The following is a 13,912-nucleotide window of genomic DNA, read 5'->3' on the forward strand; positions in this document are numbered from 1 at the left end:
CAAAATCGAAGGTGGTGGCCAAGTTAGTAAGTGCTTATCCCATCAAGTCGTCAAGGCTGTCAAAGCCAGGGGAAGCCCTACGCTTTGACGGTTGGGCAATGGCAGAAGGCAGGGTTGATGAAGGATGATCGTCAACACAGACAGAAGCCTTTATGTCCATCTTAGCGCTACTTTGAGCCATGGGTTGCTCAGGTATTCCATTGCTCCCGTGGTGAAAGGGATCTTCTTCCTCTTGACCGACAGCAATTGTCAAGCGAGAACGTTTACTTGCTTTCTTAGGCAGAGTAGGGGCGGGCCCCTTCTTGGGCGAAGTTACCGCCTTCTGTCAAAAACAGACAACCACTCACAAGGGAGCAAATGGGCATAACCAAAAAAGGGTCAATATTGGTTGGTGTTAAAAAGGCCTCAGTCCAGATGGCGTCCTCATTCTCTTGAACCAAAGTGAGGACCATATCAATGCAAGCTTGTTCTCACTCTGACAAAGTGACTGTCATCACCTTGTAATCAGGAACTCTACGCCAATTGGCATTAATGGGAAATTCACCCTTTGGGGCTTCACGAATAGGGAACTGCCAACCTTGACTAGAAATAAACAAGAACTTTCTCTGCCATTGTTTAGCATTAGAATGGCGAGTTTCAAATCGCACTAAGCGGCTAGAACACGTACAGAAGCTACAAATGTTGCCCACTGAGCCACTAATTGAGTAAATTGTAAGGAGTTCTCAAGTAGTCAAATCTTGGTATTCCTCCCAAGCAGGTTCCAAAACCATCTGTCACAAAATACAACTGCACAAAAGGACACTCCAAGCATGAGAATGAAGTTGGGCAAGTGCCAAATTCAAGAATTCAAGAACGTCGTACACCGAGCAACAAAAGGGAAGTTTAGCCATGAACAAAAGCACAGGCTGGAAGGGCCACCTTCTCGACGAAACCTTCCTCATCGACAACAATGAGGAAATTCAAGAATTATTGAATCTGGAAGCCCATAAGAGCTCCTTAACTTAATAAGGTCCCTAGGGGCAAGAACGGAGTGCCAGTCAACACCCTCAAAATAAGGAATATCCCTTTGAATAGAGGATTCTGGAGCCAACACGAGGGTACCATGAGCAGGAGATTGAGAAGAACTCTATTGGACCATTGTAAAGCAAATAAAGCTGGAGTCTTGCAGAGAAGATGAAGGGACATCTGGGAGTCGAGAGAGAAGATGAAGAGATAGCTGGGAGTCATTGGGAAAGACAAAGAGAGAAGCACAAGAGTGTAAAAGAAAGAGGGAAGAAAAGGAAAAACAAGTAAAGAAATGGTTATAAAGAAAAAATGGAGCGAGGGTTACGTGCGTGAGTAGAAAAATAAAGAGGTTGACAACAACATCATTACACGATTTGATAATGTAACGGAAAATGGGGCAATAGAGAAGTTACATCACTCCCAAACTCTGGGGAGACATGTTGCGAAAGCAAGCAGTCATTGGAGTCCACAAAGCCCTAGGGAAGTGAATCATCAAGCGGGTACTCTGGGCCGTCAGCTTTTTTTGTTGCCAAGGCGTGGAACATGTCCCGAACAGTCATAAATGTTTTTTAGCAAATACTAAATTTGTTAACTTTATAATTATATATACACACACGTAGTTAGCCCAACCAATTTAGATGTTGAGTCTAGAAATAATTAACTAATTATCATTAATACAAATTTATAAGATTGTATCACTATAATAACAGAACTTATAATATTATTTGCAAAATAATAAACGAGTCAAGCAGTTCATAAATAAGTTTAAAAGTTTGTATAGCAAATAAATAAATCAATCATAAATAAAAAAATAAAAAAATAAACACATGAATTCATGATAAGTATTAATTTCAAATGACAATAAAAATTATATATATTTATATATATATAAATTATTCTATTATCAAATCGGTGTGTTGAACATATTATCCATATTACTTAATTAAATGGTAAAATTTGATTTGTAAGATTCAAATTTTAAAATTCCTCTTTCAAATCAAGTTATGTCATATAAACACTTTATTATGTATTATTAGTGTCGGCTTATAAATAGAATTTTTCATAAGAGATATTTAGAGTGGATAACACTCAGGAAGTCCCTTCGGTAACGACTCAGCCCAATAATTATAAGGTCAGAATATTGATCATTTTTATTAGACCAAAATTATATTTAGTGGGCCATATTAGATAAGCCCACAAGTAATAAATTATTGAGATTGATTAAGAGTTTTAATTAGGCTCAATAACTGAGTTAAATATCATTTATTATTTATTATTTATTGAGTTATACTCCTTTTAGAGTTTCAAGATCGCCCATTAGAAATTTATTTCAATTTAAAATCATCACTGATTGAAGTCTCCTATGCAATCTCAGTCACTGCCAATCGTACATTGAATAAACTATTAGATCATGTTTTTAAATTCAAACTCTCTTCTTGAATGATCGTGACCGAATCCAACTCGAATTCAAACTCGTCTGCATCATCTCCCAAATCTCTCTATAAATATCTCCCTTATATGTGTTATTTGGAAAAAACCATAAACTTTTATAAGTGCAACGGTCGAACCTAAGATACCCAATCCAGCACCGTGCGTGTCCCACGTTCACCACACCAATATATAGCACACTACCTCATTCCTCTCACAACATCCCTTTATGTTTTTCTCTCATTCTAGTTCACATGATCAATTTCATACTAGAAATACTGGATTAACACTGCGAGGTAAGTAGCTTAATCATAAATTAGAATTAGCATACGTTAGCTAGCTATATATATTATTATTAAAGCCAATTCTTGGAAGCTAGTGTTTACTTATCACACATGTCATAATATTTGCAAGCACGTCATTCATCATGTTTTACTCTGCGTATTATAGTTATGAATGTATTATGCATCTCACGTTGCATAAAACACGTAAGCTTTCATAAGATCAAGTATAAGATAAGTTCAAAACAGTTAATCAGATAGTCATTCAGATACATGGTTCAAATGTAATTTATGGGTGGATGTGCAAGCCACAGAGCTAAGCGTGGTCCACCTAGTATGCTAGAATATAATTAGCGGCTCCCCTTGCGGCAATAGGATGTGGGGCCAGTGCACAACCTTGTACACAGGGTTAAGTATGTGGATTAGTAAGATAAGCATGAAAAGTTAGATAACTCAAGACAAGTCATGTGTTGCATAAGCATACGTGTGAATGATCATGATTTGAAGTTCTTAGCATGAAATATTTTATGAAAAACCTTATGTTAAGTATGTTTACATTATGATAAGTTTCTTACTGAGTTATCAACTAATTTTAGTTTGTTTTTATGGTTTTAAACCACCCAAGGTCAGAATATTTATGAACGTAGAACTGCAAGACGAAACTTAATCCAGGGAGGTGTAATAGTGGCCTAAATCATGTAGATAGATTTTAAGTTATGATTTTTTTATGGTACGAACTTTAAAAAATTTTAATAAATACTTCCGCGACTCTTTGTTATAATTTCACTATTTTTAAGTCAAAGTTAGCCCTCCGAGTTTTCCAAAATATTTTAAAAGTGAATTTATTTTTAAACCTATAGAGCTGTGTTACACCTTCCAGCATCAAAATTAATTTGCTTTAATTTACAAGTGGAGTTGCTTTAATTTGCTTCTTCAAAATTAACCCTACATACGTCAAAGTTGAGCTTTAGGTGTCATTTGGATTCAAAGATGAGTTGAGATGGGTTGTGAATAGTAGTGAGATGAGTTGTGAATAGTAATGAGATTTGTGAGTTAAAGTTGATGAATGGTAATGAATAGTAGTGAGATGAGTTGAAATGAGTTGAGATGAGTTACGAATACAAACCTCTCCTTAGTGTCTCCTCACGTGGCCAACGTGCCAATATTCTTTAATTTCAAGCTTGTATGTTTGATCGTTCATTTTTTTTCTTGATAATTACCCTTTTTCTGGGGAATTAGAATTAGAATTAGAATGATAAAAATAGTAGAGCAGATATACTGTAGATCGCTCACTCACTGATCATGAGATCTCTCATCTATTTAATCATGCTTTTGGTGGTATATATAATGGCTTTTTCTGTGTCGTATCATGTAGGCATGGGCCCGGTCGCATGAACAATGACTGATTAGTACATATACATACATACATATATATATATATATCTTATATGTAATAAGCGGCAATAAACAGCTGTCATCCACTATTTGTTCTAATTTTATCCCTGCTTTTCAATTCATTTTCCTGTTTGACGTGCGTTCTTTTTTTTTTTTTTTTGCCCTTTTTGCCCATATTTTTCTTTTTGTTTTACTCTTCCAACCTTGGCTTCATTTTGCCCAATAAGCAGGTGTCGTCCATCTGTTTTTTCCATTTTTGTCCTTCATTTTTTATTTATTTTTCGTCTGTCACTTCTCCTACGTTCTGATTTTTTTCAATTGTTATCTTCTTTTTATCACCGCTTACACCAACTGTTGTTAGATTCAGATTGATTTTTTTCACCGTTTTCCACCGCTTGGTTATTTGTTAGCATTTTCATCTTCTTTACGCTTTTGCCCATGCTAACAGCAGGTGTCGTCCATTTTCATTCATTTTTTTATCCTTCATTTTGTATTTACTTTTCGTCTTTGTCCTCAACTTCTCCTACGTTCTGATTTTTTCCAGTTATCTTTTTTTTTTATCACTACTTGAACCAACCGTTGTAGATTCGGATTTATTTTCTTTTCCGTTTTCCACCGCTTGCCACTTGGTTTTTTGCTAGCATTTTCATCTTCTTTACGTTTTTGCCCATGCTTTTGTTAGCATTTCCTCAAATTTTGGACTTTTGTTATCATTTTCCGATTATTTATTTTTACCACCCCTTCCACCGCTTGCCGCTTTGTATAAATTCAGTCATCTCGTTGTTTTAACATTCTCAAATCTGGTTCTGAATTTGCCCCTCAGCTCTCGCCTTTCACAGGTAATTTTTTATGTTGATTCATCTGGATTGAGTATTTTTTACTATTTATTCAGTTCTTTATTTTATATGCAATAATTAATTGTTAGAAATAAATTAATTTTCACTTTTCTAAATAATTTTTTTTTATAAGTACTTTTCTAAATAATTTTGTTGTCCCTTGATATCCTTTTTTTGATAGATCTGTTGAGATCTTAGAAGATCTGTTGAGATCTCTAGGAAAAAAAATAAATGAAGAACCATATGACCAATAACAACAAAAAGAGTAAATTTTTTTTTTTAAATAGATGTGAATATTCTTGTTTCTTTTTTCCCGTGTAGGTGAATGAAAAAATCGCAGTATTCATCCTTAGATTTGAGTAGATCTAATTTATGGAAATGTTCAGAGGCTGAAGTATGTGAAACCTGCCAGATCGTTTGTAAATTTTGAAATCAACACGGTATGTTTTTGTTTGTTTTTTTCCTCAGCAAAATATGAAATTTTCTATGCTTGATGAAATATAATCAACTTGATATGCTTCAGTTTGCTCTTGTTCTCAGTTAAATATGAATTTCTCTATGCTTTCATGACATATTTCATACATATGCATGTTAAAATTTTTTAGCTTCGATAATTTCAGACCCAATATTTACAATGTAAAAATATAATAACGTAAATTCATAACAGAATAGACATATACGTGACAAAGAAAGTAGGGATTGCAATTAAAAAAAATTATAACTAGAAATTATAACGTAGAAAATAGAAATTACAGCTACCAAAAAATAAAAATTGCATCTAAACAGAGTAGCTAGATATTTTGCACTTCGATACTTTCAGGTCAATTCATAACAGACTAGACATATGCTTGACGAAGAAAGAAAATGGAAAGAAGTAGAGGGTATAGAAGAAATTGTTAAAGTAAATAAAATTCATGTAGGTGTAGAAGATCGAAACACGTAATACATGTGTAAAATTGGCAAAACTGTAAAAATATATGTGCATATAGAAACGAGATGAATAACTATCGAAAGAAATAAACTTTTCCAAACACAGAAATTTCACAGAACCTCAGATCACAGCTAAACAAATATGCTCGATAGATGAACAAAAATGATAGAAGAAAATGCATAACGAAGCAAAGAAGGTATTAACAGGAAATTTACAGAAGCAAAAATAAGAGTAACAAAAATCAAAGATCTGAAAAAAAAGGGATCTGTAAAGTTAAAAAAAAATACTGCAATGAAAAAATCCAGAACATAAAATAGAAATCAACTGAGAAGGAAAAAAATAAGATTGATATATGAACACGATCTCTTCAAATATGTGAAGATCTGTTGAAATCTATAAGGAAAAAAACAAGTAGCAACAGAACCGAACAACATCCATTCATTTACCTACAGATCCACAATAGAAGAAAAAACAAACCAAACAAGGGACAAAGAAAAACAAAAAATAAAGATCAACCCAGAGGGAAAAAAAACTAAGAACACTAAAATCTGAACACGTTATCTTCAAATATATGAAGATCTGTTGAGATTTATAGGAAAAAACAACCGGCAACAGAAACATACAACATGCGTTCATTTACCTACAGATCCACGATAGAAGAAAAAATAAACAAGAGAGAGAGAACAGAGAAGACCAAAGTGAAAGAGAAAAAATAAACAGTAATAAAATAAATAAAATAAAACACAGATCTAACATAATATCTTCAAATATATGAAGATCTGTTCAAATCTAGATCTATAAGGGAAAAAATGCAACAGAAATAAAAGGAGTTAAAAATTGTGCATGAACTCGGATCTGTAGAAAATGAACAACATGTGTTCATTTCCTTATAGATCAGAGATTGAAGAAAAGAACAAAAAATAGACAAATAATAGAGAAAACGAGATCCTTACACCGAGATCCTTGCGATTGGTAAAAACAAAGGCCTCTTGGGTTCTTCGTACAGCTGTTGGCTCTCGGTAGTAGGCTTTTGGAGGCTCTAGCGGAGGAGGGAGGTGCATGCATGCTGTGAATGTGCATGGAGGGTGGACATGTGATGGCCGACAGTGCCGTTTGTGGAAGCTGGAGGTTGGGGAGTGCAGAGGAGGAGCAAGGAAACGTATTGGACCCTCCACTCTCGCCATGGAAACGTACTGGCGAAGGTGCGAAGGTGGGACGGTTTTAGGTTTACGAAATGGGTCTTCCAATCTTGTTTCATAAGAGGTTCTGAGTTCGAACGGTTTTGATGAGGGTAGTGTTTGTTCCTTATGACTATGGATTGAGGTCACATGTTGTGTGTCAAAGCCAGTAATAGCGGACAAAGACGAGGGGCATTTTGGAAAGATGAGTTTGGGTCATATCATTAAAGTATACTTCCATGTGTAGTACTTTATTTAGTACTTTATTCAGATCATTAAAGTGTAGTACACGTATTGTTTCCTGCGTGGAAGTTTATTTAATGATGACTTTCAGATCTAAAAAAAATCCCTATAGATCTAAGAAATAAATTTTCAGTTCTGAGTTTGGAAAAATATATGCTAAAATCGTAGAGTAAAATACATATAGAACCAAAAGAAGAGAAAAATATATATAAAAACAGAATTGAGAAGATAAGAACATTTTAAGATCAGAAAATAAGTTCGCATCTATAAAGATTTGTTAAAAAAAAAGATCCCAATACAAGCCAAGCGAAAGAACAAAATATAAAATAAAAATCTCAGATCTCAAAAAAATGAAAAAAAATATATATACAAACAAAAGAATGAATATTAATATTTTCAAATCCGAAGAACAAATTTAGAGATCTGTTAACATTTGAAAAAAAAATGGTTTGCAACCAAAATAATCATCACAACAACTCAAAGCACAAAAAAAAAAAAAAAAAATCCAAGTGATACAATCATCTTAATATACAAAAATAAGAACAAGAAAATAAAAATCCTCTAGATCTAAAAAATAAACTTTTAGATTTGTAAGAATTCGCAAAATAAAAAATTCTAAGAAGCCAAAAAACACAAAGAAATAGAGATTAAAGAGATAAAAAAGTAGAGATTATTATTTGTTTGGTCGAGTGATGCGAGATAAGGCTACACAAAACGGCACTGCCGTGTTGCTGTTGGCATTAGTGTGGCTGAGAGTGGAAGTAAGAGATGAAAAGAAGAAAGAAGAGAGAGGAGGTGAAAAAGAACCGGGAACGTTGGGGATATGAGAGAGAACATTTGTGAGAAAATAAAGAGGAGTTGGCACTGAGAGGAAAAAATAGAAGGGGAAAAAAATTTGAAAAAATCTACACTTTTTACTATTCACATAATCTCTACACATCACATTTTTTTTAATTTTTATTATTTTTTTCTTTTTTCAAATATTTAATATATGAATAATGAATAGAAGAATTAAATTAGTTTAAAAAGAATAAACTCAAAAAAAAATTTTAAAAATATTAAAAAATTTAAAAATTTTAAAAAAATGTGGTGTGTGGAGGTTAAGAGGTTGCGTAGCATTGCTAAAAAAATTTACCCCTGCTTTTATATTTATTTTCACTACTTGTCCCATTTACAACTTTAGATGTGAAAAATACATAGGTGTTAAAAATAATTTTCAACTCAAATTAATATATCAATTACCCATAAAGTTATAATAACAAAAAAAGTATCCAAAATTTAATATATATTGTCGCACTTACTTTTTGAATAATAATGTTTTGATAAATTCTGTAATTTTGTTTTAGATTTTACATATACTTAAATTTTATTACATCAATTATTTTATTACACATCATGTAAAATTTACAACAAAACAACAATATAAAAAAAATGAAAACATTTTATGTTATAGTGACAAAAAAATAGAGGCTTCACAATCAAGATAAACATTTATTCTCATATTATGGAGTTAAAAATCTTTACATTATAATTAGATTATATTAATTGCTAATATCAATAAATAATAATTTATTTATTATTTTTAGATATCAAGTTTATTTAGAAATGTATAGTGATAACACATCAACTTCAATAGTCGCTTTTAAATCTGTAATAGAAAATTGTATAGTTGTAACTGTGTTTGTAAAAATTCCTATATTATGGTTATGAATATTCTGCAGATAATATATATGATATTTTTTATGATCAATGAGAAAATCTTAAAACATAGATAAAACTATTACATTTCATAATCATATATATTAATCTATTTGTTATTATTACATATTTTTTTTAAAAATTCATATTTTTAAAAATACTTTTCATATTTTTACAATTGGGCACACGTGCATTGCACGTGTTTGTCCTTTACTAGTATATATATATACGCATATACTATTCAATTTAATAATGAGCACACATTTTATTTTCCGATAAGCCCAAACAATGGACAACGAAATGTCCATTGAACCCACTCCCAATATCGGTAAATTCTAGGTGGTCAAAATGGTTAGGTATACTTTCTATGAATATAAATCGCATCTCATATCCGACAATCAAAGGTCACATGCCCTTACCGACAATCAAAGGTCACACTTTTGGTCAAATATAATGGGAAAAACAAGGTCAAAATGCACATTAAATTTGCAGAAAAGGGTAGTAAACCCCATGGCCACCGGAAAGTTGGAGTTAGTGTTCATTTCCACACCTGGGATCGGAAACCTCGTCCCTCTCTTTGAGTTCGCGCACCTTCTTGTCGATCATGACCCTCGATTTTCTGCCACCATACTCATCGTCACCATGCCTCAAAGACCCCTCGTCAACACCTACGTACAATCACGCGCCGCCGCCGCAGCCAGTAACATCCGATTAATCCACCTCCCTGCGGTGGAAACTCCCTCACCCGATCAGTTCCAAAATTCCATAGCCTACATATCCATGCTCATCGAGAAACACAGGCCCCACGTAAAGCATGCGATCACCGACCTCATGGCGGCGGCAATCGAGTCAGACTCCAACCACTTTCCGTCCAGGATCGCAGGGTTATTCATCGACATGTTTACGACTTCCATGATCGACGTGGCGAACGAGCTCGGCATTCCTTGCTACCTCTACTTCGCGTCTCCGGCGACGTTTCTCGGCTTCATGCTTCATCTTCCGATTCTAGATTCCAAACTCAACCCCACCGATTTGTCTGGCTTGGACTCCGATTTGGTCCTCCCGGAATTCGTGAACCCGGTTCCTCCAAGCGTGTTGCCTTCATCGGTGTTGCAGAAAGAAGGGTACGCCTGGTTTTTGCACCATGCACGCAGGTACGCGGAAACAAAGGGTATTATCGTAAATACGTTTGTGGAGCTGGAGCCTCATTCGGTCAACGGAGTCCGTAGCCGTCAAGTGCCAGCGGTTTATCCAATAGGGCCCGCTCTCGACCTTGCAGGACCGGCCCAATGGCATCCAGACCAGGTCCACCACAGAAAGGTTATGACGTGGCTTGACGATCAACCTCCATCGTCAGTGGTGTTTCTCTGCTTTGGTAGCATGGGAAGTCTTAGTGGGCCTCAAGTGAAAGAGATAGCAATTGGGCTTGAACGAACTGGGCTCCATTTTTTGTGGGCACTACGTGGGCCGCCGAAGACCCAATTACACCTCCCGAGTGAGTACAAAGATCCAAACGAGGTCTTACCGAATGGGTTCTTGGAACGGACGGCCGGGGTTGGCCTTGTGTGCGGATGGGTCTCACAAGTGTCGATCCTGGCCCACAAGGCAATCGGAGGGTTCGTGTCGCACTGTGGCTGGAACTCCATCTTGGAGAGTTTATGGCATGGCGTGCCAATTGCCACGTGGCCTGTTTATGCAGAGCAACAGATGAACGCCTTCCAGATGGTGAGGGAACTGGGATTAGCGGTGGAAATCACGTTAGATTACAGGGCTGGTAGTGATCTGGTGGTGGCGGATGAGGTGGAAAGAGGAATAAAACGTTTGATGGACGGTGATGATGAGGTTAGGAGAAAAGTGAAGGAAATGGGGAAGAAGAGTAGGATGGCAATGATGGAAAATGGCTCATCGTATACGTCACTTGGAGCATTGATTGAGGCGTTAGTAGGTAATTAATTAGAAAAATTCATCTCCCCAATCAATATATTTGAAAAATTTAAACGTTCTACCGACCACTTTCTTATGTCTTGATTAAATAATTGCAATTTACAATTTTTATTTGTAATTTTTAAGAGAATAATGTTGAGCAGTTGTTATGTTAAAAGAGTAATGATAGACTGTTATGGATAGTGTTATGAACAGTAAAATCTTAGGCTACATTTGAATGTTAAGGTGATATCCGAATTAATATGTGAATTATAATATTTTGTGAGTCACATATAGATATATTTGAATATAAATATGTTGAGATATATGTTTGAATGTATGAAGTAGATTAATATGAGTTTAACTTGTTTTTATAAAAAGTTGAAAAAATAGTAAATCTCATCAATAATTAATTTGGATGAATTGGGTTCACTCCAACAATCGAACATAATCCTTCAAAATTATACAATAAATGATATTTGTAATTGCGGAGTGCGTAAACGTCACGTAATCTCTTTGAAAAAAGTGAGTAAATATAAGATTCACATGAAAAAAAATTAACTTTTTAATAATATATTTTATTTTTTTTAAAATGATTGAGTGACGATTTAGTAATCTTCGATTATATATAAGATTACTCGTAATTTCAAAATGAAAAATTATTCGCGTGTTGTTTAATAATATTTTTATGATAATAAGTTGGCACTCCTCACGAAGATAAGTGCTATTCATAATATTTTTAATTATCATCGTCTAATGTGATATCAGATAATTAAAAAATTATTTATCATTCTTTAATAATTTTTCAATCATAGGATACCACTTAATTGATCGAGAGAATTTTATACAAAAAATAATATAACTTTGAGGTTTCTTTCACAATAAAATCTCAAAAGAATATTATCATGTAGTTGATGAGAAAAATAAATTTAATTTTTTTATAAGAAACAATTTCTAACTTGTCAAGCCGAGTCTATTGTAAAATGATTTTTCTAAAAAATAAAATAAAATAACCTATGTAAATTGAATAATATTATTAAACAAATATCTCTTTAATTGATTTTCATCTGCAAGCATTACTCCTCGTATTAGCAGATCCATCATCCATATCAGAGGCTTGAAGGCCCTCAAAACTCAAAAGTACTTCCAACTCTTCCCATCAGGAAAGATCCGCACTTCCTTCTTCATGTGATTTATAATTAATTAGCTGCACACAGATAAATCATTCATTATTAATTTTGTTTATAATCTACTACATAAAAAAGGAAGACAAAATATTATAGGAAAAAGAATACAAAGTGTTTTGATTTTTTAAAATTCTAAATTTGATTATTAATGTTTAACACTTTTTATGATATAATTATGATTTTTTTTTTAAATGTGGCATTACTTAATCACTAATTGTAATAAATGAGGTATATAGATAGAAGACAAAGCATTATAGAGAGAAGACAAAACAAAGTTTTCTCAAATTTTTAAATTTTAAGTTATTTAAGCATGCTTGGATAATGAGATGAGATAAAAATTATGTGAACAATAGTAAAATAGTTTGAGTTAAAATATTTTATTGGATTTTGAGAAATGAGAGAAAGAAATTGAATAAAAATATTATAAAATTTAAAAATTATTTTAATATTATTTTTGTTTTGAAATTTGAAAAAATTGTATTATTTTTTTGTGTTTTGTTTGGAAGTTTGAAAATTTTGTAATGATTAGGTAATGAAAAAGTTGAAGATTTGAAATTAACAAGTGTTTTGTGTTTTAATGATATTTGGGAAGCGAATTATGAAAAGTTTTATGATGAGTTGAGACCGTCTCATCTCGTCTAAGGGTCCAAACATGGACATGTTTAGGTAATGAAATGAGGTAAGAATTTTGTGAATGTTAGTGAGATGATTTGGATTAAGATATTTTATTGAGTTTGAAAAATGATAGGAGACCGAAAGGGGTGCCCACAACTTGATCGATTTTGTATTTTTTCGTAACGGAGGAAGTGATTATTAGTGAATGTGTATATTTTTTAAAATGCTTAAAGATGATTAAAAAATATTTGAGAGAAAAAAAAAAAAAGAGCAATTGCACTTATCGGTATAATGGGAGGCACCATTTTCAATCCTCCTAGCATTGTCCTATTAGGTTTTGAGAAAGGAATGAGAAAAAAATTAAATAAAAATACTATAAGGTTAAAAAATTATTTGAATATAATTTTTATTTTAAAATTTGAAAAAATTGTATTATTTTTGTCTTTTGTTTAGTAGTTTGAAAAATTTGTAATAATTAGATAATGATTAGAATTAAAAGTTGAACATTTAAAATTAAAAAATATTTTTATTTAAATGATATTTGAGAATGAAATTATAAAAAATTTTGAAATATGATAAGATATTCTCAACTCATTTCAATTCACCAACATCTCCTAAGTTTTGATATGGATGAGATTTATGAGATTTATGAAAAGAGCAAGAGGTGGTGAGTTGGCATGGCAACTACAATTAAAGTAGAAACCGAATAGTCCTTTTGGTTGCAACTTGCCATTAGAAAAGAGTAGGTAGCTATTAAAAAAGATTAATTAGTCATTAAAAAAGTTAACAATCATAAAACGGTTGGAACTGGAAGACTTCGGCCTCGTTTGTATTCACAATCTATTTCAATTCATCTCAACTCATCTCATTACTATTCACTACTATTCAACAATTTTAACTCACAAATCTCATTACTATTCACAACCCATCTCACTATTATTCACAACCCATCTCAACTCATCTCAACTTATCTTCGAATCCAAACAATACCGATGTTATTTAAATGAATAAATGTTAAATTTCATTAAGATAAAAGGCTGATGTGGCATAATAAAAAAGTCAGAGAAAAGATATTTGTAATCTTGAATTATGTAATTATCGCATAATCGTTTTGAAAAAAATAAATAAAATATGAGATTCACATAAAAAAAATTAATTTTTTAATAGTGAATCCCACTCTTTTTCAAAGTAA

At 32.9% G+C, this 13,912-nt stretch overlaps 1 protein-coding gene across 1 annotated transcript; it reads left to right on the forward strand.

The window, feature by feature from the left end:
* Positions 1 to 9,393: 9,393 nt before the first annotated feature.
* LOC121267525 (UDP-glycosyltransferase 43-like) lies at positions 9,394 to 11,077 on the forward strand. The gene has a single exon (XM_041171421.1). It carries the CDS (start codon positions 9,449 to 9,451, stop codon positions 10,946 to 10,948), a length of 1,500 nt encoding a protein of 499 aa, XP_041027355.1. The 5' UTR covers positions 9,394 to 9,448; the 3' UTR covers positions 10,949 to 11,077.
* Positions 11,078 to 13,912: the final 2,835 nt, after the last annotated feature.

Source organism: Juglans microcarpa x Juglans regia, chromosome 5S, assembly GCF_004785595.1.
Source record: "Juglans microcarpa x Juglans regia isolate MS1-56 chromosome 5S, Jm3101_v1.0, whole genome shotgun sequence".
Classification (NCBI taxonomy): domain Eukaryota; kingdom Viridiplantae; phylum Streptophyta; class Magnoliopsida; order Fagales; family Juglandaceae; genus Juglans; species Juglans microcarpa x Juglans regia.